The 25,866-nt window shown below is 33.9% G+C and overlaps 2 protein-coding genes across 2 annotated transcripts; one reads left to right on the forward strand and one right to left on the reverse strand.

Annotated features, from left to right (window-relative positions):
- Nucleotides 1–1,682: 1,682 nt before the first annotated feature.
- On the reverse strand, nucleotides 1,683–9,040 carry CLEC12B (C-type lectin domain family 12 member B; the record flags this gene model as incomplete). The annotated part of the gene is made up of 6 exons (XM_081310788.1): nucleotides 1,683–1,833; nucleotides 4,523–4,638; nucleotides 4,843–4,997; nucleotides 5,490–5,708; nucleotides 7,133–7,231; nucleotides 8,950–9,040. The coding sequence occupies 6 exons, from the start codon at nucleotides 9,038–9,040 to the stop codon at nucleotides 1,683–1,685; spliced, it is 831 nt and encodes a 276-aa protein (XP_081166914.1).
- Nucleotides 9,041–19,632: 10,592 nt separating this feature from the next.
- On the forward strand, nucleotides 19,633–25,590 carry CLEC1B (C-type lectin domain family 1 member B). Its single transcript, XM_081311455.1, has 6 exons — nucleotides 19,633–19,725; nucleotides 20,335–20,433; nucleotides 21,431–21,556; nucleotides 21,716–21,867; nucleotides 23,412–23,518; nucleotides 25,421–25,590. The coding sequence occupies exons 1-6, from the start codon at nucleotides 19,662–19,664 to the stop codon at nucleotides 25,563–25,565; spliced, it is 693 nt and encodes a 230-aa protein (XP_081167581.1). The 5' UTR covers nucleotides 19,633–19,661; the 3' UTR covers nucleotides 25,566–25,590.
- The last annotated feature ends 276 nt before the right edge of the window (nucleotides 25,591–25,866 follow it).

Below are 25,866 nucleotides of genomic sequence, written 5' to 3' on the forward strand. Positions count from 1 at the left end.
GTGAAGCTGTGATGACAGCAGGACAGCAGGGAGGGGGTTATGAACAATAGTAGCTGACCCAAACCCAGAGCCAGGTCAAGGTCAGATGCAGAAATCCCTTCTAATGAGAGTAAAAGATAAGAACAAAAGAATACAGGACACCAGGCAAAGACAGTGAGGTTACAAATAGTACATCATTCTTTGGTTAGAAATAAATAAATAATAGAAGAGATTATCTTTCCCTTGGGAACAGAGAAAACCAAATGTGCGGGAGTCTGGTGCAGAGTTTTTAATTTTTAATAAATAAATTTATCTATGTGAGAGTGGAAATGACAATAAACAACTAAAGAGAAATGAAAGAATAAAATTTCTCTTTTAATCCATGTATATGTAACTTGTGTTTCAGTCCTGGATGAGAACCAGTAAACTCTGTTCACCTATGCTATGATTTAAAAAATGATCTACATTTAAAAATGTGTGTTTAAATATGTTTTGTTTATAAATCTTACTAAATATTTATGTTGAACATTATTTCTTAGTTCTACAGTTTCTTTCCATATATAGAGGAAAATCAATTAGCTGATAGTTTTAAATCTTTGAAGAATAATAAACTACTAGATGGTATATATAAAGTTGTTTCAAAGAACTATTAAAGTATTCCACAATGCAACTGGCTTTGAACTTGAATCATATCCATTTTCCAGTAAATTATAGATCACTGTCTTAGTAAAATTAATATCACAGGTTACTTTAGTTTTTAGACTATACATAACAATGCAGTTATTTGAGGGAGAAGATGAAATCTTTATCTTTTGAAAAATTTCTGCAATCAGCAATTTTGTTCTGGAATAGGTCTTGAAATCATTTGCTTTAAGCTTTGAGTGTGCCAATACTGACAAACTATTTTAAGAAAGGTGTAAAAAGTAAGGATTCTTATATCTTAATATCTTCAAATGTTTCTGAAGGAAATAAAATATGAATTTTAAAAGACTAAAGTTTTCTAAATATACTAACGCCCAGATTACCAAAACAATAACTTCAATATTATTAATTTGATAAAGTTGTAAAGGTGAAGTTATTATGCTACATCACTAGATTATGAATTGTCTAAATTTTAAAGATTAATAAGAATATATTTTCATAGGAAAATGTAGGAAGAGTGGTTATGCACATGAAGGCTATGGTAGACAGTAGTACAGACAAACATTTGCTAAGCTGGTACATTGCTACTGCTCCACCTATCAGGACCCTTACCTTGAGATCTCTCAGACCTTCATGTGATCTAGTAACCTTCACAACAGGAGTTCCCTTAAACTTGTTCCAGTCCTGACCTTTGTCCCTTCTGGTTATTCGTATTTAAATATCACCAGAGTGCACATCTAAATATATTATAATAAAGCAAGAAAAGAGTCTTTTATTTGAGAGAGGAAAAAAATCAGTGAGATGATGCTGAGATAGAAGCATAGAACAAGTATTCTCCTGGGTCCAAAGGATAATTTTAAGACCTGAATAATTAGAACATCAGATCAGAAGGCATCAGACAAGAAGTGGAGACTGTTCTGTGAAGCAAGTTCATTTGCCTGAGAGTTTAGATACAGTCACTTTTTAATCTGCTTTTGACTCTACGACTGTAGCTTTTTTCTTCATCACATGAGCTTGCAATCGCAAGTCCCTTGTTTCTTGGTGAATTTGAAAGAAACATATTAATATAAATCTTCAATCTTCACTAGTTTAGCTGTCTTCTCACATATCCAAGAAATTTCAGCACTACAGCGGGAAACGTAAATATTTCCTCTTTGAAAATAAGCACATCCTTTGGATCCATTGATCTGGGAAAGTTCATTATTACTAAATCTGAAAATTAATTGATTTAAAATTAGTAATAAATACTGTATTTGGAATTTAATCACCTTTCAGTATTCCTAGGTACCTTTGCAGTCAACAGCTGGAATATTCTGATACTTTTGCCTTATAGTATCAAAATCCTTAACCTGACACATTCAAATTCTTTATTTCTAGTTAATTATTTTTCTAGGTAGAATTATTATTTAAGAACACTTAAGTTCTATGCCGAGAATTTGTATTTCCTTCTCTAGTATGGGATTCCATTAATGGAATTCCCTTGGTCCAGATTAAATTAGAAGTGCTAGAATAATTGTATTTTGGGACTGTAAAAAGAAAAGTAGAAAAAATGAATCACATTCTCTACAAAATTTCATTACATTCTACTATGCAAAAGCCTAATTTTACTTGTGTTTACTTATATGTGGGGTTAACAAGAGAACAAGGCTGAGGTTAAGAGAAGAAATGAATTAAAATATAGATGTGGTTCTGATAATAGTTCTCAATTTCTCTTCTAGGAAATTGATGATAACTCCCAAATAATGTCATTATAAAATTAAGCTTGACAACTAAATCCTCTATGTAATCAGTATTGCTCTTGTTCAAATGACCTGCATTACTACTACCATGTTCTTTTCTTGCTTCAGGATAGGCTTCTTAAATCTTAGTCTTAGTTAAACACTCGATCAGCAGTTAAGGCCTCAGGGGCCAAGGAAATGGCTATGTAATCCCGAAGATTACTCTAATTTGAGTATGATGAGTGGTTTACTTGAAGCTGTATGTTCCCTGGGGTCAGTGTCTGCAGGCTCTGAACCCTGCTCTGGGACCCTCTTCCATATTTTGATTAGGAGTTAAAGGAGGGACTAAGGATGATTAAAATCCCTTTGGGTGAGGGGAAACATCTTAGATTCCAAAATGAAAGCTGAATTGCATTTACATGAGGTCGTGGCACCACCTCTTAGAAATTCTTAGTCTAGTAGCAATATGTGCCTCAGATTAATTTTAATCAGTGCATGACCAATATTACTCCAGGTACTAAAAAGTTGCTGTAATTTTGTTTGCTAATGTGTTATTCAGCACATGCTTTTTGCCATTATTGCTTATGTGAAACCAGACTAATCAATTTAATATGACTAGTAATGGTGATTAGAGAGTATTAGAGATTGGTATTTGAGTAGAAATAGCCATGGCAAAACTTGAGGGAATGAATGAAAATAAAGTGTATCTGGGAAGAAAACAATAGACATATTGTTGTTCAAGGAGTTTGATGTATAAGAGCTGAAGCACAACATCTTTTTTCAAAAAATGAATAGCATAAGTCAGTTTAAGAAAACTTTGACAACATGCTTCAATGAGTAAAATAGGAGTAAATTGGATGCATTAGGTACTTGTTGGGAGAAGGCTGTGGAGAAAAAACTATACCCAAACTGATGCCAATGATCTTCAATTTCATCTAATACAAAAATACTATATATTACATTTAAAATATGAAAAACATTATGCAATTTAAACATAGTTATGAATGAAATGTTCACCAAAATTTTTGGTTTTGTATTCTTTAAAATAATTTTTCAAAGCTATGTGCTCCCTTATACATTTTTTTTTTTTTTTTGGTACTCTGGATCGAACTCAGGGGCACTCAACCACTGAGCCACATCTCCAGCCCTGTTTTGTATTTTATTTAGAGATAGGGTCTCACTGAGTTGCTTAGCACCTCGCCATTGCTGAGGCTGGCTTTGAAAGCATAATCCTCCTATCTCAGCCTCTGGAGCCACTGGGATTACAGGCGTTCGCCAACTGGCCTTACACATATATTTTAAAAAAAATGTTTTTCTGAAGAAACTTTCATCTGTGACATGTCCTACAGATAGAACAAACACTTACCAGCATACCCCTGCTTCCAAGTGGCTGCCTATTTTTGGCCCCAGACTGATGATCAGAAGCAGCACCTGGACTTCCAGGTACTGGGAGATGGAGTCTCTTTCCAATGTTTTCTTACAGTAGATACAGAAAATGGCAGACATCTATTTTTTCCATAACTTTAGATAGTTGGAAAAATGCAATTTTCAATTGCTGTATCCTAAATGTACTTTAAATATTTTCATCAAAATTTTGCAATGGCAGATTTAGCTCAGTTTAGTTTATGAAAGACATTTGCCATATAACCTAATTGGAAAGTCTTCATCATGAAATTATTTCAAAATTACTTTCTGTTAGAAAGTGACTATTATTTGATCCAAATAGATATGTTAATTTGTGTTCTTGTGACAAACACAATCCTGGATTCTAAGTGCTGGAGAGCAGATTAGCTAAGTGACTAAACACATGGTCTCTAAAGCACTAAAGTCCTGATTTGGTCACATTTGAGCTGAGTCATCTTTAATTTAGTCTCTTTTTGACAATATTTATCTATAAAATGGGAATATAACAATGCTCCATTCAAGGGTTTGTATTTATATAGAGTTCTCTGAAGATACTAAGCATTATATTTATATGTTAAATAAAGAAAAAATTTAATAGGCAAAGTCTAGTGACTTGCCCTGACTTGGTCATACAGATGAAATTAGATATACCACCAAACAATATTTGCTACTCTTTTCTTTGTACTTTGCACTCCTTTTTAAAATCTAGATTTATAATTCTTATAATTCACTCTCGGGATTCTAAGGAAATCTTGGTTTTCCATTCCCAATAGACTTACAAGTATGGAGAGGGAACTGAGCCATCTTCCCATAGCCAATTTCCATCAGATGGGTGCCATGATAATCCCAGCCAAAAAAAAGAAATCATGGGTAATGTCTGTGATGTTAGAAAATTCTGAGGGAAAAAAAACAGAGGTAAATCTTTAAGAGAAAGTCACATTCTAGGTTATAGAATTAAGACAGAAAAATTTACTAAATTCATCTGCTGGTTCTTATTCAGAATCCACTGAATTTCTATCATGTGAATCAGAAATTTCATTCATATACCTTTCATTGTATGGGATAATTTCTATAACCAAGGAAGGAGATTCAATCATACCTTTTCTTCCAAGCTGTCAATCTTCAGCAATGTGGAGTTCTTTTCTATGCAGTCCTCTCTACTGTTACTCCAGGTTTTCTCTTTATTTATTGCGAAATAATAGCAACTTTCTTGGTACCACTGCCATGTCTTAGGACAAGGATTACATTTATGATCTGAAAAAGGAAATTATACTCAACAACATGAACAATGAAAACTACATTGGACAATAGAATGTGAGGTCCAGCACCCTGAAAACATGCTGTTTTAGGAGCCTTTGAAAATGAAGTCACTCTTGTTATGGTTTGCAACACTGCAGATACTCTTTTCAGGGTTTGGTCTTCTGGCCTCAGAATTTATAGCTATGCTTTTAACTTCATATAATAATGGGATCACTTACAAATAGTTAATAAAACAAGGGGATGAAGTTTCCAATTGATATTCTAGAATGATTCCCATATTTGCTTCTGCATCTTCAAAATTATTAAATAAATCTATATCTTTTCCTAAATTCTATCTTTTCCTAAATTCTATCTTTTCCTAAATTTAGAGTGACATCCTCAAAACATCACTGAATGACATAACTGTCTCATACTCTGAGGTGCCACACATGGTCAGCTTAAATCAGAGCAACTGATATATTGTCACTGGTCAGCAGATCTAATTACCTGAAGTGTGAATGATTAGGTCTCTGCAGAGTTTGATAGCTATTTGCCCCTGTCTCTTTAGTAGATTAGATATCTGTGATTTGAGAAATTCTTCTTCCATGGGTAAGTTCCTGTGGTTGCTCAGTTGCTGGGATAAATTTTCCTGCTGGTGGTGGATAATTTTCTGAAGTCGATTCAATGTCTCTGAGTCTGAGTTAATTTTGTTAGACATCTGCAAAACTCCAAGAACAACATGACAGGAGACAAACTCAAATATCCTTCCATTCTCATAATAGCCATCCATAATTCTCTTGATTCAGAAACATTTCTTATTGCTTAATATTTATTAGTAACTCCTAATAATTGAGATTTCATGAAAGAAACATACCAGATGCTTTTCAACCCCAAATTGTTTAGAGTTTACCTTTATAATTTTATTCATGTTTTGACTATTGTACTTGTGTTAAATAATGAATTAAGTATTATAGTACTTGTGTTAAAATAATGAATTAATGATTACATATCTGATGTTTCACCAAAATTGGTGTCAGTAATTTTGCCCCTTATTTTGGTATTTTTTTTTCTAATTGGAGTTTTTGGATAGAATTATAGTTTTAATAGAAATGAAATTCTTTGAGACAAGGGATGTCTCAAAGTATAGTATGCTAACCGCCCTTTTATGGTAAATAATTGAGCATATATCATGGCAAGTTTATTCATTTTCAAAGAGTAAATCATTGCAGAAGATTAGCTTCTAATTCTCACAATATTGAGCTACTGAATATGTTATCTCTGCTAGAACATTTCTTTACAAAAGAGGAAGCTACATAATTATCCTTTATTTGTCCAAATAGATGTGTAGAAATCCTAATTATCCATTAGATTTTAAATATATAGATAGACATTTTAAAAATAGAGATGTTAGTATCATTCAACAAATAACAGGTTTTTTACTTTAAGTTGCCTGAAACTCAATGTTGTACCAAATCACTACTTTATTCCACGTACTGAACAACATTCTATAAAATACATATTCTCAGGATGTTTTTCCACTTCGTTAGTCCTGAATTCCCACTCCCAATGGAGATAAAAGCAACCCCAACTTTCTAAGATTACAATAATAGGTCAGAATCAAGAAAATATTCCTTTTTGGCTCTGGTGTTGGGGAGCAGAGCTTCCACTGTCCTGCAGAGATGGCTCAATTCTGTCTGCTGGGTGTGGTGTAGCAGGGCACTCCCTCCTTTCTTGCACTTCCACTTAGACATTTTTCTCTACACTAGAAAGGTCTTGGGTAAACAGATGGAGCTAGTCTTCAAGGTAAATGAACAGCATGCCATTTCTTAAACACAATCCCGTGATTCCTTTTTGTTACCACTGGCATAGTAAGTGAATGTGTATCTGGAAACAAAGGCTCCTTGCTCTGACTAACAATTATAAAAATAAGTCTATTTTGCTTGTCAAGAGAAAACAATGAGTTGGGACTGAACCTCCATATTAAAGTATGTCCCAAAATGATTTGTTTTGACAACATGAAGATGGGACACTTATGAGATGGCAAAATTATTAAAGGATTCAGGATGCTGGAACCTGTCCATAAATTGAATTTACGTAGTTTACAAGTTATACTTAATTGCCTTTCTTGTGTTTTATGCAAATATACTTACACATAATCCCCAAGGTCACCAGCCCAATCAACAGCATCAGGCAAAGAGTTAGCAGACCTTGGGCAGCCTGACGCCATATGGGGGATGGAGCTGGATGCCCTGTAAAGTCAACAGAGGAGTGAGCAAGTAGAACTGCTATGTGGGTTGTACACTTCGGATTGTTTATTCTTCAGACTTAGGAATCTTCCAGGTACTAAAATTTCTCTCTCGTTTCTTCAATGACATTATTTAGAAAATTTCTACCATGAAGCCTAATAAGAGTCCATCACCAGTTCTCCTCCATTATTTCACCACTATCTTTCCTTCAAGAGTAAATGCCTCCTAATTTTTAGTTTTTGTTTTAATATCATCACCCACCTTTAATCTTCAAGTTCACTGATTTCACAAATAACATGCTATGAAAACTTTCCCTGGACTGATGCTGACAATAGGAGAGACCTATTGTCTCCATTACGATTACAAATCTCCAAAAGGCAGGTTATTCTATACTTCGAATAAAAGTGAATTCTACTTTTAAAAGCAACTGTTATCTACTAAAATATAATGTTTATATATTATCCATGATATTTATCACCCAGTAAATAATCAATTAATATAGAAAAAATAATGCACAGTTTAAACTGCAAACAGCAGAATAGGCCAGGAAGTCTATGTCTAGTTCTTCAAATTTCAGCATCTTATCTTTATTTTTTAATGAAAATGTTCTCCTATTTCTCTCATCTTCTCTTTGATTCAGGTCCTAAGGTGTCAAGTCCAATGTTTTGATAGATTGATACAATTTCCAGATGCACTATCACATGCACTATATCCAGACCTCCTTTTCCCTCAAGCGTTAGAGTAAATCAAAAAAGCCAAAAACATATAATCATCTTCATCTGACACATGTAAAAAGCCCATTCTAATCATCTTTTTGGTATATCCTCCCCTCAAACCTCACTCACACACGTACACATATTCATAAACTAAAAATAAGTCTAAATTAGTGCATGAGAAAGTAATTCATAAGATTCAAATGATTTAAGACAATGGCCTGAACAGTGAGCAGACCTTCTGAAGTTAAGGGATAGGGATGTCGCCTTATACGTTAACCAGAAACTTCCATTTCCTTCAGTTGGGTACAAGGGAATAAGCTGAAGATTAGAACTGAGACTGGGCTTCCCCCATAGCAATTGTATGGACTTAGTTCAGACATTTAATTTATTTCAGTCTCAGTTTCCTCCTCTCTGAAACAGTAATATCATTTTGTTTAATTTATAATTATATCTCAATAAAAATATGATGATGAATATATAATACTATACAAGTATTGCTATTAATTAATAATACTAATTATACTTGGAATTTCAACTATCTTAATTGAAAAAAAAACTTATAAATATGAAACTAACACTTGCTCATGCCTGACCTGCCCATCCTCTACTTTTTGCCTTCAGTTACTTACACCATGTAAGAAAAATGCCATGTTCTCTGTTTAGAAGCCTCCAATTTGACTTATAAGAGAATATTCTTCCAGCAACTTTATAAAGTCTAATTATCAAGGACATTTATAAAATAGAAACATCTCAGTTTCCAATATCCATCTCTGAAACATCCAACAAAAACGTCTCACTAAGAGGTACAGCTTCTTGACACATACAGTTATCACACAACCTAAAACAGGTCCCTAAAGGCACATATTTTCTCTTCAACATTAGGAACACTCACTTCACTCCATGAATCGATTCCATGACTATTTCCATTCTGCCACTGCCCATGTCAAAACCAGCACCTCAAAGCTTTTAACCACGGTCTCAGCTTGCTTTCTCTTAAACTCCTACCTCTTTTTCTCAGGTTATTTCCATCTTGATTATTTCTTGCTCCAGAAGAATCCTGAAATGTGAGTGTCGCGTAGGTCACTTCGTCGGACATTATAGAAGAAAGCACTACCACAAATTATGTAACTAATGTTTCAATATCTTCAGGTCTGTGACAGAGTGTTCTTTTCAAAGCTGGAAACTTCTCCATAGACACTCAACTGACCCTACTGGCCCTTTGTTAGAAGAGAATAACAGTTTCTCTGCAGTAAAATTGAGAGAAATCAAATATTTTCCTTAGACATTGAAATGTTACAGATTGCAAACTGTAGCACCATTGTTCTTTGTTGGGAACCCAAAAGGGGGTGCCTGGAGGCAGAGGAGGAATGGTAGTTTCATCCTGAGGCTGCTCTGAATATTTGAAAAAATATCCAAGTTTTCTAATTTACAGACATCTAAGGCTAGCTCATCCTGTATACAGACCATATAACATAGCAAGCAAAGGTACTCATACTAAACCAGAAGAGCCATGTCACATGCATACCTATCTACTGTTATAAGTAATCCAAACGTTTGTGTGTGTGTGTGTGTGTGTGTGTGTGTGTGTGTGTGTCCCACACGTGCGCACACGCCTGCCCACATGGGAGACAAAGAGAAGAGGGAGGGAGAGAGAGATGATTTCAGTAATAGGGGTTATGGGACATGGAAGGAGATTAATAACTATTGGTGAACACGATCAAGGCACAATATATACGCGTATGGAAATGTCACAGTGTAACTCATTAACCTGTATAATTAATATGTGTCAATATGTATAATATATATTATTATGAAATTAATAGCTATTAAAATTGGACATGAATAAAATATGGAATGCATATTCTTAAAATTAATCATTCCTTCTGGAATGATTAAAATCTTTAACAGTATAATCTAGAAAAATCTTCCTGCAGGTAACCAGTACACTAGAACAAGATTGTTGAAATAACTACCTGAAGTTTCAGGAGAGTGAAAAAAGCTGGCAGGTTCCAGAAAGACAGACTGGTACATGGTAAAGTGTTTTTATTTTTTAATTTGTTCTATTGTCTTTTCTTAATATTTTTATTAGTGCATTATAGTTACACATAATAATGGAGTTGCTTTTGACACAATTATGCATGCATGAAATACAATTTGCTCCAATTCAGTCCCCAGGGCCTCCCCTTTTCCTCTTCCCTCCCTCCCCCTATTCCTCTTCCTCTACTGGTCTTCCTTCTATTTAGTTATTGTTTTTTTTAACTGTTGCTTTATTCACTGTGATATATTCATATAATGTACCTTGTAAAATTTGGTCAGTTTCATTCCATGGTTCCTTTCTTGTCCCATCCCTCCTCACTCCCTGTCAATCTCCTTCCTCTACTCTACAGATCTCCCTTATTTTCCTCCCCACTCTTATTTTTTCTAGTTTCCAAATATGGGAGAAAGCATTTGATTTTGGACTTTCTGAGTCTGGCTTATTTCATTCCGTATGATTTTTTTTCAGTACGATGGCAGTCTGCAGCTAAAACTCTTATAAAATACATTCTGTCTTTTGGATTTGAAATATCAGAAGATGGAGCTTTGGGCAACCATAACTATAAGTACTGCTAGAATAACTGGATACCCATATGGAACACTTACTATGGGAAATGTCAAGAGTGTTTTGGGCCTGGAAGCCTATTGAGCTACGATTTACCTATATTTCATTTAAAAATATTTGATAAAATAACCTACTTTTATTTTCTATTTCTTAAATCTAAAATTGCTGAAAACCATGTTCCCAGTAAAATTGAATTAAAATCTCTACATAAGAATTTATACTGCAATACTAAACATTTCAACAACATGACATGAATGATAATGAGTTGAGAAATTTTATAGAAGGTGTTGTGACTCTAATTTGGAAGAAGGAAAGAAAAGATAGCACAATGGACATGCCTTCGGTTATTTAGTCACAACAGCCATAAGACTCACAGGGGTCTTTCTGAATGACTGCATCTATTTCTAATCTCACCACAATTTTTCATACAAATCTATTAACATATATAAGAAAATAAATTATTTAGAATCTTTGATAGGTAGAATAAGAGCCCCTAAGGATGTCTATGGTTTCATCCCCAGACACTATAAATATAATATAGTTCAAAAGGCAAAACTATCATTGCAGATGTGAATAAGGTTATGGACCTTTAAGAGGAAGAAATTACCCTGTATTACATAAGTGTACATAATTTGATTACATAAGTCCTAAAAATTGGAGATGACCTCTAGGGTGGTCAGAGTTGTGTGACAACAAAGAAGAGTTAAGAGAAATAAAGCATCTTTGAGTGATGATGAAGGAAGAAAGCTAAGAACCACAGAATCTTGACTAGAAGATGGAAAGGTAAGGAAGCAGATTCTCCCACACAGCCTTTGGAAAGGAGCTTGTCCCTGCCAACCGCCTTCATTTTAGTCTAGTGAGACTCGTATCAGATTTTTAACCTACAAAGCTGTAAGATTATAAACTTGTGCTGTTTAAGTGGCTAAGTTTGTGATAATTTGTCATAGCACAAATAGGAAACTAATTACAAAATCCCAGAAAATATTTAGGAGCTACACAAGAGCAAGGGTATCTCCTTTAAAGTTTTCCTTTGGACGAGGCAAGAGAAGATTAAATAGCTATGTTTCAGGGAGGATTTGGCATTGGTTTTGTGTTTTCAGATAGCTAGAGAGTGATTCAAGATGTCCCAGGTCTATATCTGTGTGATGTGGTCCACACAGGGTTCATATCTGTGTGATATGATCTCAAAAGATCTCCAGAATGAGGAGCAACCACTACCAATGTGGGAAAGAGATACAGGAACATTTGTACATGATCTCCAATGGTATTAATGTACTTACATATCTTGCTCATGTTCTTTTTTTTTTTTAACCAATGGAGTGTTGAATCAAAAGGTGTTTGGAGGCTCTATGTTATACATTAACTGAACTTTGCTGTCAAAATATATGAAAATGAATAATAAATCTATCCTCTTATTTACCATTCTAGGTAAATTAAATAATGACAGAGAAAATTAACATGAAAGAAAGTTAAATCAAGTAGATGATTATAAAAATAACAAATGAAAGTTGTTCATCTGTCTCTGCTCTGCTCCTCCATTTTCACCAAATTTTGCAAACTATTTTGTTCTAATTTTTCCTGATTTTTCATGTACCTTAAATTTCCCTGACAATGTATGCAACCTCTTGCTATGGTACAGGAAATGATGCTTGGATAAAAGAGTGATATATAATTGCACCTGACTCATGATTATTTCTAAAAGGAAAAAAATGAGTCATACCTCCTACATACTTTCTACTATTGTGGTACTAAAAGGGTAAATAATCTATTATTAGCTTATGATTTTATTATTTTGAAAATGACTGTATGTTTTTTAAGCATCTCAATAGCTCATTTCATCAGTTATATTCTCAAAAAAAACACCTTGATATAATCATCTATCAAATGCTCAATCTTCCTTATCCCCTTATTATTTTTCCAACCATCTTAAATCTCCTACTCACCTCTATTGCTCTCATGATCTTAGTAATTTTAATATCCATGTAGATGATAATTCAATACTATGGGTTCTTAGTTCTTGTACTTACCTCCAATAACCTCATCCATATCCACAAATCAACTACCCATAGTTGATTATACTCTAGAGCTAAACTGTCCAATACTATAATCACTAGGCACAGATGACTATTTAAATTTAAATTTATCAAAATTTTTAAAACCTAAAATTATTTTTCCTAGTCACATTAGTCATATGTTGAGTGCTCAGTAACCACAGATGCTCTTTATTACGAAATCACACAGGACAGATATATAAGGTCTTCATCATTAAGAAGGTCCTATTGAATAGAGCTGCACTGAATCTAGAAAATTTCATTTCCCATGAAAACCCCTTCTCCATTATCTCAATTTTAGGTATTCAACTCTCTGACCTCCAACTCCTGTCTTTCCAACCCACTCCTTCTAGACAGTCCATACTCCTTTAATACCCTCTGGGATGTCAAATCCACTGATATACATATATACATCATTGTTGTACATATATAACCTTTTCAGTGTCATCAATCTCTCCTGACTTATTGACTATTTAACCTGACTTAGACCACATAAGGATCAATTATAATAATAATTTCCTTACATACATCTACCACTTGTTGCTTATCTCTTCATTCATCACAAGCATCTAGAAATTGCAGCCTGGTTTAGTCTACGCCTATCTGCACCACACTTTTTTGAAAGTGGTGATTGTGACCACAGTAACTGGTCTAATCTCCAGGAAGATTATTCACAAATTCTCTTCCTTTCTCAACTTTCTTTTCTCTTTCTTCAAATTCAACTGATGACCTGCTGTAATATTATCTTGGGGGAAAAATAATTAGAAGAGTTTCCTTTGCTCTGCCAACCAAATACACAAAAACTGTCTTATGTCTGCGTGTAAGACATTATCCCTTTCAACCACGGTTAAGTTGAACCATCTCTTATTTACCATCTGTCTTCAGCTGTATTTTAAAATTCATCCTATTTGCCTATTTAAAAATTTTGAATTTATAATTCTCTTTCTTTCTCTCTCTGGAATCATTGATTTTTTCATTTCTACTGGTTCACTCATTTTAATGTACATATATAATAAAATATCTCCCATTTTAAAAACAAAAAGCAAACAAATTAAAAAAAAATCCTCATGTATATCCTCCCTCAACACACACTACCACCCCATTTCTCTAATGCTTTTAACAACAAAAGGGTTCTGGCCCTGCTTTCTCTTCCTACTTTTCTGCTTTCTCTTCCTATTTTTCCTGAACACTTTTATTTTTCTTTTTGAATCCCTTAAAATAATTTTTATTTTATTTTTTGTTTTGTTTTAGTTAGTTACACATGACAGTACAATGATCTTGACATATCAGACATTTGAATCAGATGGGATATAATTTCTCATCTTTCTGAGTGTACAGGTTGCAGAATCACATTGGTCATGCAGTCACGTATATACCCACAGCAATAATAATGTCTATTTTATTCTGCTATCCTGAACCCTTTCTAATCAGGTTTTTCCCCCTCACTATTTCTGTAAAACTGTCCTGTTAAAGTCAGGATTAACCTCCCTGTTACTATCCAATGGGTATTTCTTGGCAGTTATCTTACCCTGTAAGCAGTATTTGACATAACAATTTTATTGAATTTTCTCAAAACACTGTCTTCTCTAAACCATTTTATACCCCAGGACACCATTTTCTTATTTTCTTCTTTAGATTCACTGAATCCTCCTTAACTGATTTCAAAATATTGTATCCTAACACTTGGTTACGCTCACCTAGATGAGCCCATCTAGGGGCATGGCTTGATGAAAGAGCCATATCTTGATGATATCTAAATGTTTATCTCCAAGTCTGTGCTTGATCTTTAGGACCCCATATCTTCCTGTATTCTTTGCATATCTGCTTAGATATTTTTATAGAATTTTAAGTTTAGTACATCAAAAAGTGAATGACCCCTCTCAATATATTTCGTCTCAGTAAATGAGAACTCCATGCTTGTGGTCCCTCACCCAAAAGCTTGGAATCACCTTTGACTTTTTTGATGCTCTCACCTGAATTAAATCCATCAGAATACTGTTCACTGAAGAACAGAACAGAACACAGATGTGAAATATAGAAGTATTGCTGATTCAGAATACATTAAAAATACTGAGTTTATACCATGGGAAGTTGTATCCTCACTCTGTTCTTTAACAGTCTCCCATTCCCACGTGTTATGCCTGTTTCAGAGAAAACTTTTAAAAAGAATGGCCTACATTGGTCAGTACCCAGAGAATAGCTAGAATTGGAATTAATTCATAAGTATTGATGAAAAAGGATTGGGAGAAATGAAAGGCAGAGATGTTAAAACCCAAAGAAAACAAAAGATAAATTAAAAGAAGAAAGAAAAAAAGTGGCCACAAGGAGGAGACAGAGGATGAACACAAGATGGAATTTTTTTGGAAATGTGTCTTTACTAAATAGAAAAAGATGTCCTGATTCAAATAAAGGTCTATAAAAATGCACTGATTGATTCAAATCCTAATCAACACTTGCTCTGTGACTAAAGGCAAATTACTTATCCTCTGTGTTTATTTTTCTTATTAGTGAAATTTATATAAATACCTGCAAAGGTAATTGTTTAATATGCATACTTTGCTTCTAGAAGTATCTATCAAATTATTATAGCAGAAGCAAATCTGGTTTATTCTGGATGACTTTTAAAATGGAAGAAACCTGTGTAATTTCCCAAATGAACCCTCCAAGTAAACCCAACCAGGGTCTTCCTGCAGCCTTACCAGTCAAGCTTTATTAGATCAATTGTTTTTCCTTCAAAGCATAGCACTTAGCATGATGTCACATTATCTTGCTCTTTGCTTTCTTTACTTTTTTACTGTCTGTACTCATTACCCTCTAAGAAGAGCACAAATCATGTATTAGTGACCACTTGATCCTCTGAAAACAGCAGTGCCTGAGACATCCACAGTGATGAAAAAATTTATGTTCAAATTATTGAACAATTATCCCAGCCACTTAAGTTTTATAGCAATTTTCATAGCAAAGTGCAATGTTTTATATCTCAATATACTGGGATATGAATCCTCAGTTCAGATATGCTTTTCATCAATTACACCATGTTTACTCAAATTTCCCAACTTTTTTACTCAGCTATTTTTCTTGCTTGATAAACATTCCCCTCTCCTTTTTTTGTTTGCAAATCTTTACCTTTCCTTATATACACTTTATTCCATTTGATTGTCATTTAACTTTTTACTTATGTATGTTTTCTATGCATATGCATCACAAGTTTAGTGATATGGATGCAGTCTAATACATTTCATTTTCTCAACTATGTCTAACAAAACACTCTGCCATAGTTGTCTATTAGTTACTATTCAATTCAATAATTTTTAATGAAGCTCATTCCATTTTTTAGGAGGATCACAAGTTCAAGGCTATTTGAGCAACTTAGCCAAATTCTTTCTCAGAATAAACAGGACTGGGGATGTAGCTCAGTGGTAGAGCACCCTTAGGTTCAATTCCCAGTACCCACACACACAAAGAAAAACAAATGTAATGCAGAGGGCTGAGAGAGGAAACAGGATATCACTGATAAAAGGACTCAAAACTCAGCTTAAAAGGGGTATACACGAAAAAGTCTATACATAGAGAGAACCAATTGTAGAGTGTTCCTTTTATTTTTCAGTTTAGAGACAATTAACAACTCTTATAGTAATCAACATCATTTTCTTGACTGTGTCTTTTCCACATCCACTAGCCTTCCTTGAATATTGATTAGTCCTATCCACAATGCTATCTATTCAAATATTTCACTTTGTTATTATACCAATATCTCCTTGTTCTGATACCAGTGTCTTAATAAGTATTTATTGGGTGGTAATTGAATGTCAGTTACTAGTTTAGAGCTATAGAGTATATATCATTCCAGGGATTTAAAAAACAATTTAAATATGTGAGTGGGGATGTAAGTCAGTGATAGAGTACTTTCCCGGCATGCACATACCATGAATTCAATCCAGAGTACTGCAAAGAAAGAAAAATAATTAAATATTTAAGATTACTGTGTGTGTGACAGTGTTTTAAAAAAGAGGTAAAAGAATATGAGCTTGTGTTTATTGGGCTGGAGAAAGATGTTCTAAATGTTAAAAAATGAAGATTACATATTTAAATTTCAAGACTGTGCTCCATGATCAATATCATGGCTTTTTCCATAACTATTAAGCACCCGTTTCAGTGTCAGGAACCATATTAATTAAATATTTGATTTAAATATAAAGGATAATTCATGCTGAAGTGCCTCAATCTCTAAACTACGTAAAATAGATTAAAACATGTTCTTCCAAATTTAAGATTCATCAGTAAATATGGAATAAAGAACACTTTTTTTAAAGGTACTCTCTTCTAAACAAAGAAAATAGAAAAGAGATAAATATTCAAGCCGAAATAAGATATACTAAGAAAAGACTTTGTAGGATGGTTAAGAGATATCTACCAAAGCCTCTGGACTTGTAAAAGGAAGAAGAAAATTTTGTCATATCTATCTCTTTTTCCTGCATGTCTTTGCTTAATTTTTGCTGAGTAACTCAGCTTCTATTTATAGGATATGTGGCAGGGTAGAGCAAAATTAAGACTAAATGTTATCAGAGGCTTTTTTGACCCTGTAATTATGCTCTGTGTTTCTAACACCCAGAGTCATGATGGTGAGGGGGCGGAGATTGCAAATAAAGGCATATTTATTTTATAGAACATTAGATCTAGACAGAAGATTATCAGACCACAGCTGGAATTATCAAAGGCCAAAAAAAAAAAAAAAAAAAAGACAAATTACAATGAGAAAGAAAAAAAAAGGAAATTCAGAGCAAAAAAGAAAGAAAGAAACTTTATTATAATCTGTTAACCTATTTCAGATATACCTTCTTCTGATGCTAATTATATAATTCCATACACTACTGGATCAAAAAGTAAGGAGGAAGACTGATACAGTCCTGGTGGTTTCCAAGAATAAATGAGTCACTTTCACATTAAACCAATTGCCCAGGACTCAGAAAATAAGAAATCTCAACAAAGCAAACAATCATTATGTTTAATTCCTTCTTAAAGTTTATATTAATGAAGAAGAAAATATGTATAACAATCTAAAATGTTTCCTAAATATCCTCTTATGTCACAGTTATACGTTCAATTAAATTAAAATGATTAAATTTTCAGAAGTTACCTATTTGGTTACTAAGAGAACATGTAAAACTTTACTGAAAATGTATCCTTTGAATTATTACCTCTATCCCCATTTTATTCTCTTAAGTCAGAATTATTTATTCAAATGTTTTTTTTTTAATATTTCTATACATAGTTAAGAAAAAACACTAAAGTAAGGCAATAAGAGAAAGAGCACAAAAGGAGGTTTATATTTTTTAAAAAGTGAAGCAAAATAAAAGCAGCTTTGAGTGTTGGTGCATTAGTATATGTGGGCAGAAGAAACCAGAAGAGTCCAGCTCTTCTTAGGCTTTTCTGGGAGTCCAGCTCACCAGGCACTGTGAGGAAGAGGAGGAGCCACTTTAGGTGAAACAAAAGTTACACAAACAAATAGCTGTAGGTGATTACTGAGATAAATTCAGAGTGCTGAATTTATCCTTCTTATGGTTGGAAATCGTTGAATATTTTAACTAAAAACTCATTAACAAACACCAGATTAGGGATATAAGAAATTCAATTTATAGTACTTTTATCAAATTTCACATTTATTTAAAGTAAATGAGGGTTTTTTAATGAAGGATTGGTTTATGGTAAAAATATTGGATTATACTAAATTTGGTTTTCCAAAATCAGGCAATGCCTTTCATATTTGTTTTGTGTAGTTTTCACATCATTCTTAAAATAATTTGAGGTGTATAGGGAGAGAAATGTTAAAATATGAGTATTTTAAGTGAATTGGTGAAGATTTCAAAGTGAAGTGGATACTAAGATATATTAAAGGTAACATTAGCAATCAAAATTTTACCTGCCACAAGATCCCATGTCATTATTGAACTAAAAAATAAAGTATAAGGAGAAAAATAAAATAAGATTATTTATAAGATAAATGCTACTAGCAACTCTAAAGGAACACTTTACTGGCAGTGGAGTTAACAAAAGCATCAGTTTTAAAATTATGTAAGAGCTACCCTAATGGCAAAACAGACAACATTCTTAAGAATATTCCTGCAATATATCAGCCAATTTTGTATATTTGTTCTTATAACTACTTTCAATATAAGCTAAATAATCATTTAAAAGTCTATCTATGAAGTTAAATGTGAGGAATGAATATTATATTATGATGTAAAGGGCATTAGGAAACCATACTTTCCCAAATGTGTTTATCTAAGCACTACCATGATGGAAATGAAATGATGTCATTGAATTCAGATTATTTTTATTCTAGGAAATTCACTTTAAAGTATAAAACATTAGTAAAGGGAATTATGGCAAGTCACTAACTTTGTGTTATTTCACTTTGTTATTTTCCTTCAATGTCTAAATCTAAGTAATATGAGGCCTACAGAGTCCTCAAATTTTTGAAAAACCTATTTATAAAAGATGCAATAATTTAGATGAATTCTAGTCATAATTTGTCAGGCTTCCTTCCAACATAAGACTATGAACATCTAATTTAGCTCCATATAATTTCAAATAATATTAGACTTGCTTCCCACAGTGGGATAGACTATATATCTGGGGATATTTTTACCTATGAATTTTCATCAAAAATTGGTTCATTTAAGCAATATGATTTAAGGTTTCGTAGGGTTAAGATGAAACATAAACTTTTATTCTTTGAAAGGATACACATGAGGGAATCTCTCTTCATTCAGGATTGAAGATAAGGAAACAGGAAACAAATACCACATCTACTCCTTTACCACAGTTGTTATTATTTTTGTGTTTTTATGTTCAAGGTCCATGTATCTCAGAACAGCCATGAAAGGGCTTCCTGGAAAACAAACCAAACCAAAACAAAAACCATGTGTCCCAACTCACATGGTTCTACCCGACCAAGGAGAGGAGGAGGATCACAGCCTGCAGACTCTGGGATTGTAAAAAAAAGGGAACGCTGCATTTCACAAAGTCATTGAAACTCTGAGCTCACTGGCAGTCCAGGGGCAACCATGCAGGATGAAGACGGCTACATCACTTTGAATATTAAATCTAGAAAGCCACCTCTCTCCTCAGGTAAGAATGTAGGGAGCCCTCCACAAGGAAATTAATTAGTGAAACAGGTCAATCCTATTTTCTCTTTGCTACCTGTGATAGCATGTATAGTTGTACTTCATCTTTTCCTGAATGATGTTCTTTCTCTGAAGTGTTTGAATAATGTCTAAAAAGGCTTATATGGACATATTTAGAATATAAACAGCAAAGATGCAAGCAGGGAACATTATTTTAAGGCTCTAGAATTTAGTACTGGAAGGCACAAAAACCAAGGAGATAAAGAAACGTAATGTTTGAAAATTCCATTTTCTGAATGTCAGTATGGTTGTTGCTTATTAAAGTAACTATTTATGTGGGTGGCACACAACAACAACAACAACAACAACAACAACAAAAAAGACAAACTACATGAGATCTTAACAGCCAGATATGTTTTGGCTTAGAAAGAGAGAATCCATTGGGAATGCAGATGGATGTGTGGTGTGGAGTGGGTTGTGCTTATTATCCATGATCACGAAAGGAACAAAGGCAAGTTCTGTCTTGGCCCTTTGTGAGACTGGAAAATCCTGAGAAGGCATGTGGGGGTGGAAGGACCATCTGCTCCCTGATGTCTTTGTTGTTTGCCTACAGCTGACCCCACTTCCTCTCCTTGGTGGCGTGTGATGGCTTTGGTTCTGATGATCTTGTCCGTGGGGATGGTTGTTGGACTGGTGGCTTTGGGGATTATGTGTAAGTATTGAATTTTGCCAAATATCTGATCTGAGAAAGGCAATACCTAAGGGTTCTGGTTTATGCTGCTCAGCTTCTTGTCACTATTGTCTATTTGTTGCACTCCAATCAGCCTATACGTAGCTGCCACTATATTCCAAATGAAGGAGAACTTTGACTTTTACTTCTGATTAAAATCACTTTTTTAAAATTCTTCCATTAATCATAATTACTTTCAGAATTCAAAACTTGTCCTTAAGATCTTCCTTAGTGTGGATCCAAACTATCTTTTGAAACTTTCAGCTTTCCTATCATACATATCCTAAGACCCAGCCAACCCAGAGTTTTCTTAATTTCATAAATAAATCTGAATTCTCCCTGTTTGAAAGTTTGTTCTATCTATTCCCCCTTCCTGAAATATCTTCCTTGCTATTTCACTTACTGAAATAATTGGATTTCTCTTCCTGTAAAACTAATGGCCCTACAATGTCACATTGTAGGTTGTGTAGTTATTACTTGTTTGTATATTTATTTTATAAGTGATTTTAGAAGTTTTCATTTATCGTGTTTTATCTATGTGAATACCCACAGTTATTTTAAGCATAATAATAAATAAATATACATCCTTAAATAAGTTAATATTTTGGTATTACATGAAGAACAGAAAATAAATGGGGTCACTCACCTCTATGATGTCTGCTCTGAAATTTGTATTCAAGGAAATGTCAGACAACTGCTTTGGCATATTATTTGATCATGGGATTTTCTTCTTTGTGACTATCTCCTTCAAATAATTAACTTATTCTTCTGGATCGCACTGACATATCTTTCGCATATTTCTTTGTTCTTTATATTCTCCTTTACTCTTATCCTTTTTCATATATTCATATGTATCAAATAATCTCTTCATATACTGGTCATTCTATAGAAGTGGAAATGAATGGAGAGATCCTTGCATCACTTTTATGATCCTGACTACAAGTTATAATTTTATGTAATTTTTTTTTTTTAAATCTAGCTGTCACACAGCAAAAGTACCTACAAGCTGAGAAAGAAAATCTCTCAGGAACTCTACAACAATTAGCCAAGAACTTCTGTCAAAATTTAATAAAACAATTAGAACAAAAGCAAAAGGGCAGTTTCTGTAAGTATGATTTGAAAACCTCTTCCTCTCCCCAACTCCTAGAACATATCTGTGATGGTAACCAAAGGGAGTCATGAGATAGACAGTAAACAATGAACATGGGGAAAATGTAAGCCACATGTAGAATGATAAGGTCCCTATACTTGGTTTCTCCTTCAGACCATAAATGCAGCCCTTGTGACACAAAATGGAGGTATTACGGAAATAGCTGCTATGGATTCTTCAGGCAAAACTTGACGTGGGAAGAGAGTAAACAGTACTGCATGGATCTGAATGCAACTCTTGTGAAGATTGCCAGCCAGAACATTCTGGTAAGAAAATTCTGATGTTAAATATGTTGGAAGCATAAAGGGGAAAAAAACTGTAATATATGACCTGTTTCTTTCTTTTTAACATTTTCTCATGTTTGTAATAATCAAAGAAACTTGTCAAGCTCAGTAAAAATTACAGAGTTCAAATATTCAATCTAGTCATGTTCCTCAGAATCACTATAGTTGGTCATTTAAAATTGACCTGTACCTTCCTGAGGACTAAAGTTCACAGTGGATCTAACTAGAAGAGTCAGCCAGGGATGTTCCCCACCACTAGTGTTCCCTGTTACTCTAACTTGTTGTACCATCTACTTACTCTTTCTGTAAGCTCAGACTCACAGAGAATATAATCAACTAAATAAACTTTTCATTCCATTCAGGCAAAATAGGAGAATGCCCCCAAATCTCAACTTCTAAAGAGATTAATTGGAGATATACGTGTACTGAATCTTATTACTCTAGGATGATGTGAGGGTGAATATTTATACCTAAAAGAAGTAATATAATTTATGAGAAAAAAAAGAAATACTGAATTTGAGGTAGAATTACCCATCAGGTCCTATAGTGAAGCAGCTACTGTGGATATATTTTAAAGAAAAAAAAAAACAGGTATCAGCAGAAAGTTTATGGATGGCTCATACTTTCAGAAATAAACAATAAGAAGGGACATTTACACAATATCTCCATGGAATGTCAAAATGAGTCACATATCTTTCAAGAAACTCAAATTACTTTCTTTTTTCCAAAAATGAATTCCCACCTGATATTCTGGGAGTCATGAGAGTATTCACCTTTTAATTTGGTTCAATTGATTGACTGCCCATTCATCCACTGGTTCAACAAATATATACTGGAACTGTTCCAGGACCTTGATCCATGCATTTTTTAAAAAGAGACAAAAAAAATCCCTAATCTCCAGGAGTATATATTCTAGTTGGAACAATAGAAAGTGAATAAAACAAACATATTCAGTATATAGAATGATAGTAAAAATTATTGAGTAGAAAAAAGTAAATCAGGAAAGGTTTGATGCATGCAATTTATAAATCCCTTTTAGAAAGATTTCATAAATATTTGATTCTCCCAGCCAACTAAAACAAATTAAAATTCTTTATGTATGATAAGTGGTAAAACCAAAGCAGGTAGAGTTGAATTCTAGGTACTAAAAATCTCATCAACAATGCATTTCTTTTTGTGTTCTTCCTCTAGTTGTTTGCCATTCTTCATATTTGAATCATATGTTCTAGTCCATTTGGAACTCCAATCTTCAATTGATGGAAAATATAACCATAGATTATAAAGACTTAGGAAGACTAGAACATCAGCTATTCAGTGACTAGTTTTCCTATGCCCTAGAAGTTTTTTCATATTATGAAACAACTCAATTTGGTACAATTCTAAATGCTAAATAGAATCCATTCATACTAACACAGACATATAATCTAACATTTTGTGCAAGGTCTTATTATAAAGCTTTGTCTCTGTTATTATGAAGAGTTGTGGATATATTCTGAACACTTTATATTTATTTGTGTTTACAATAGGAGTACATCAAAGCCAGGACCGTTTTAATTCGTTGGGTTGGATTATCCAATCAGAATTCTAACAAGGTCTGGATGTGGGAAGATGGTTCCATATTCTCCAAAAATATGTAAGTCACTAGACACTTGAACAGAAGGCACTACTAGAAACATTCATTCTGGGAAACCATTTCCTCTTGAATACAAGTTATTAAAAATTGAGATATGTCTCTATACCCTACTATGAGTTTTCTAAGCAGCAGCTGAGTCATTGATAACCTACTTACTCTTAACCAGAGAACACTGATAATAAGACAATTCTATTTTTCCTTCCCTCTCATTCTATTTTATCTAAGTCATAGTTCACCTGTATTCTCAGTATTTTCTTCATTTATTTCTGTGTGACTTTACCTTTGGAATAGTGTGTGTGTATGTGTGTGTGTGTGTGTGTGTGTGTGTGTGTGTGTGTGTGTTAAGCTTGATCTGATCTGATTCTCTTCACATATTTTTAGACCCAAATAATCACCCTCATTATTTTATAGTTGACAGTTATTAACTTGATGGTTCTGTTGATTTTCAGTGTCATTTCACCTAGTCTGTATCCTAGGAGCCTCCAAGGATCAGGTACACTGTAGGTCACAAGCAATTCTCATGTTCATGTAATGAGGTGCCATCCTTCCACAGAAAATCCAGCCAAATGACCTAATTGCATTGAAAGATGAGTGAACATCTTGGTTCTCCAATTTCTAATTTCAGCCCATTTTGTTCATCCTGTGTATACAAATTGAAGTCTCTCTCCAATTCAAATTGAAACTGATAACAAAAGCTTTTGCAATCTGATCATTATTTAAATTATTAATCAAGTTTTTAGCATATATTTACTAAGTCTTTACTTTGGGAAGGAGACCAGAACATCATAACTACAACAAGCCTCTTCTAGACCTTGGGCCTTATCTACTGTCACTGGCTGCCTCAGTCACAATATCATAGGAAAAGTAGCATTCTCTCTATTCTTCCAACAAGTGAAACTTGGTTTTGCTTTAGGGTTTTTTGTTTTTTGTTAGTTTGATTTCTTTGAGGAAATGACTGAAGGCCATTGTATCTGCTGGTTTTTCTTCTAGAATGCTCTTCTTCCACAAGTTCAGGTTTGGGTCCCCCTTTTGAGTCGACTCTCAGCATAACTTGTTTGGTGAAATCAATTCTAATTACCTGAACTAAGTTAGTCTCCCTCCAACCCATGTCTACATGGTCCATCATACCTTCATTGTCGTGTATCTTCATAATTCTTGTCACTGTTCAATTTTCTTGTCTACCTGCTTGTAGGCTTTTTACCAATGTTGCATTGTGTCATATAAGAGCCCCAAGAGAAGAGAGGGTCTTTGTTTTTATTTACCACTCTGTCCTCAGTATCTTGAACAACTTTGACACCTGACACATCCACAGACATTTGGCAAATAAACTAGTAAATATATATTCCTCATCTCCTCATAATAAGCAGTCTAGCAAGGGGTATAGACAAGTTAAAGGGTAAATACAATGCAGTGTGCTCTTGTAGATCTATTACTCAATAACTAAGTCCTCAGTTCAAAAATATTCAATCAACTTTCTTTTCCCTGAGCCTATTCCCATCTTTTGCAGCTTGCACTCTAGGATCTCCCATGTCCTCCCTGCTTATCTGAATCCTAGCCTTCCTTCAGTACTGATCTGATCGGTAAAGCCTTTGCTCTTCACATCAGAACCATATCCATCCTTTCTCTGCACTGCCATTATAGTTAGTGGTCACTTCTTCTTTATCTTATGCATTATAAAATTTCTACTGGGCTTTTCAAATGTACATACCTTGTATTCTCAAGCAGAGGTGAAGTTTCTCAATGGTGAGAATGTTGGGGGCTTTGTTGCTGCTGCTGCTGCTTTTGTTTTTACATTTTTCCTGTCGTCTCCAGTTTGTGCAACAGTGTTTTTCACCCAGGGTTTGACTCTTGATTATTTATTCATTTTTCAAAGGCATGCACTCTACCCTTTTTTATTCACAGGCTTGATCTTTCTGGAGATGAAACAGAAAACATGAATTGTGCTTATTTTCACAATGGGAAAATCCGCCCTGCCTTCTGTAAGGACAGACATTATTTAATGTGTGAGAAGAAGGCTGGCTTGGCAAAGGTGGAACAACTGCTTTAATGTAAAATGATGGACAGATATCAGAGAAGTGGTGGTTGTATAATAAAAGATTTGGATGAAGAATATATAGCCATAAAACTGCTCATTTCTCCTTTTCTTCCCCTTGGAGCCATTTTTATATTATTTTTACTTCCAACACCACTTGCATAGTCCCTTCTTTGTATATCCAGAAGCCAACATGTGAGTTGATCATCTGCATATCAGTTGCTCTATTTTCCACTAATTTTCTCTTCCTGTATTGCATTCCTAATTATCTGAACATACCATTACTCACTGCATCTTCAGATACACACATATTAAT

Source organism: Spermophilus citellus (assembly GCF_964194105.1).
Source record: "Spermophilus citellus genome assembly, chromosome: 10".
Classification (NCBI taxonomy): Eukaryota; Metazoa; Chordata; class Mammalia; order Rodentia; family Sciuridae; genus Spermophilus; species Spermophilus citellus.

Bases quoted from the DNA above. Each gene is read 5' to 3' on its own strand.
- CLEC1B (XM_081311455.1), top strand. From the start codon at position 19,662: ATGCAGGATGAAGACGGCTACATCACTTTGAATATTAAATCTAGAAAG. The intron at 19,726-20,334 runs GTAAGAATGTAG...GTTTGCCTACAG, and splicing joins AAAGCCACCTCTCTCCTCAG to CTGACCCCACTTCCTCTCCT. The intron at 21,557-21,715 runs GTAAGTATGATT...TTTCTCCTTCAG, and splicing joins AAAGCAAAAGGGCAGTTTCT to ACCATAAATGCAGCCCTTGT.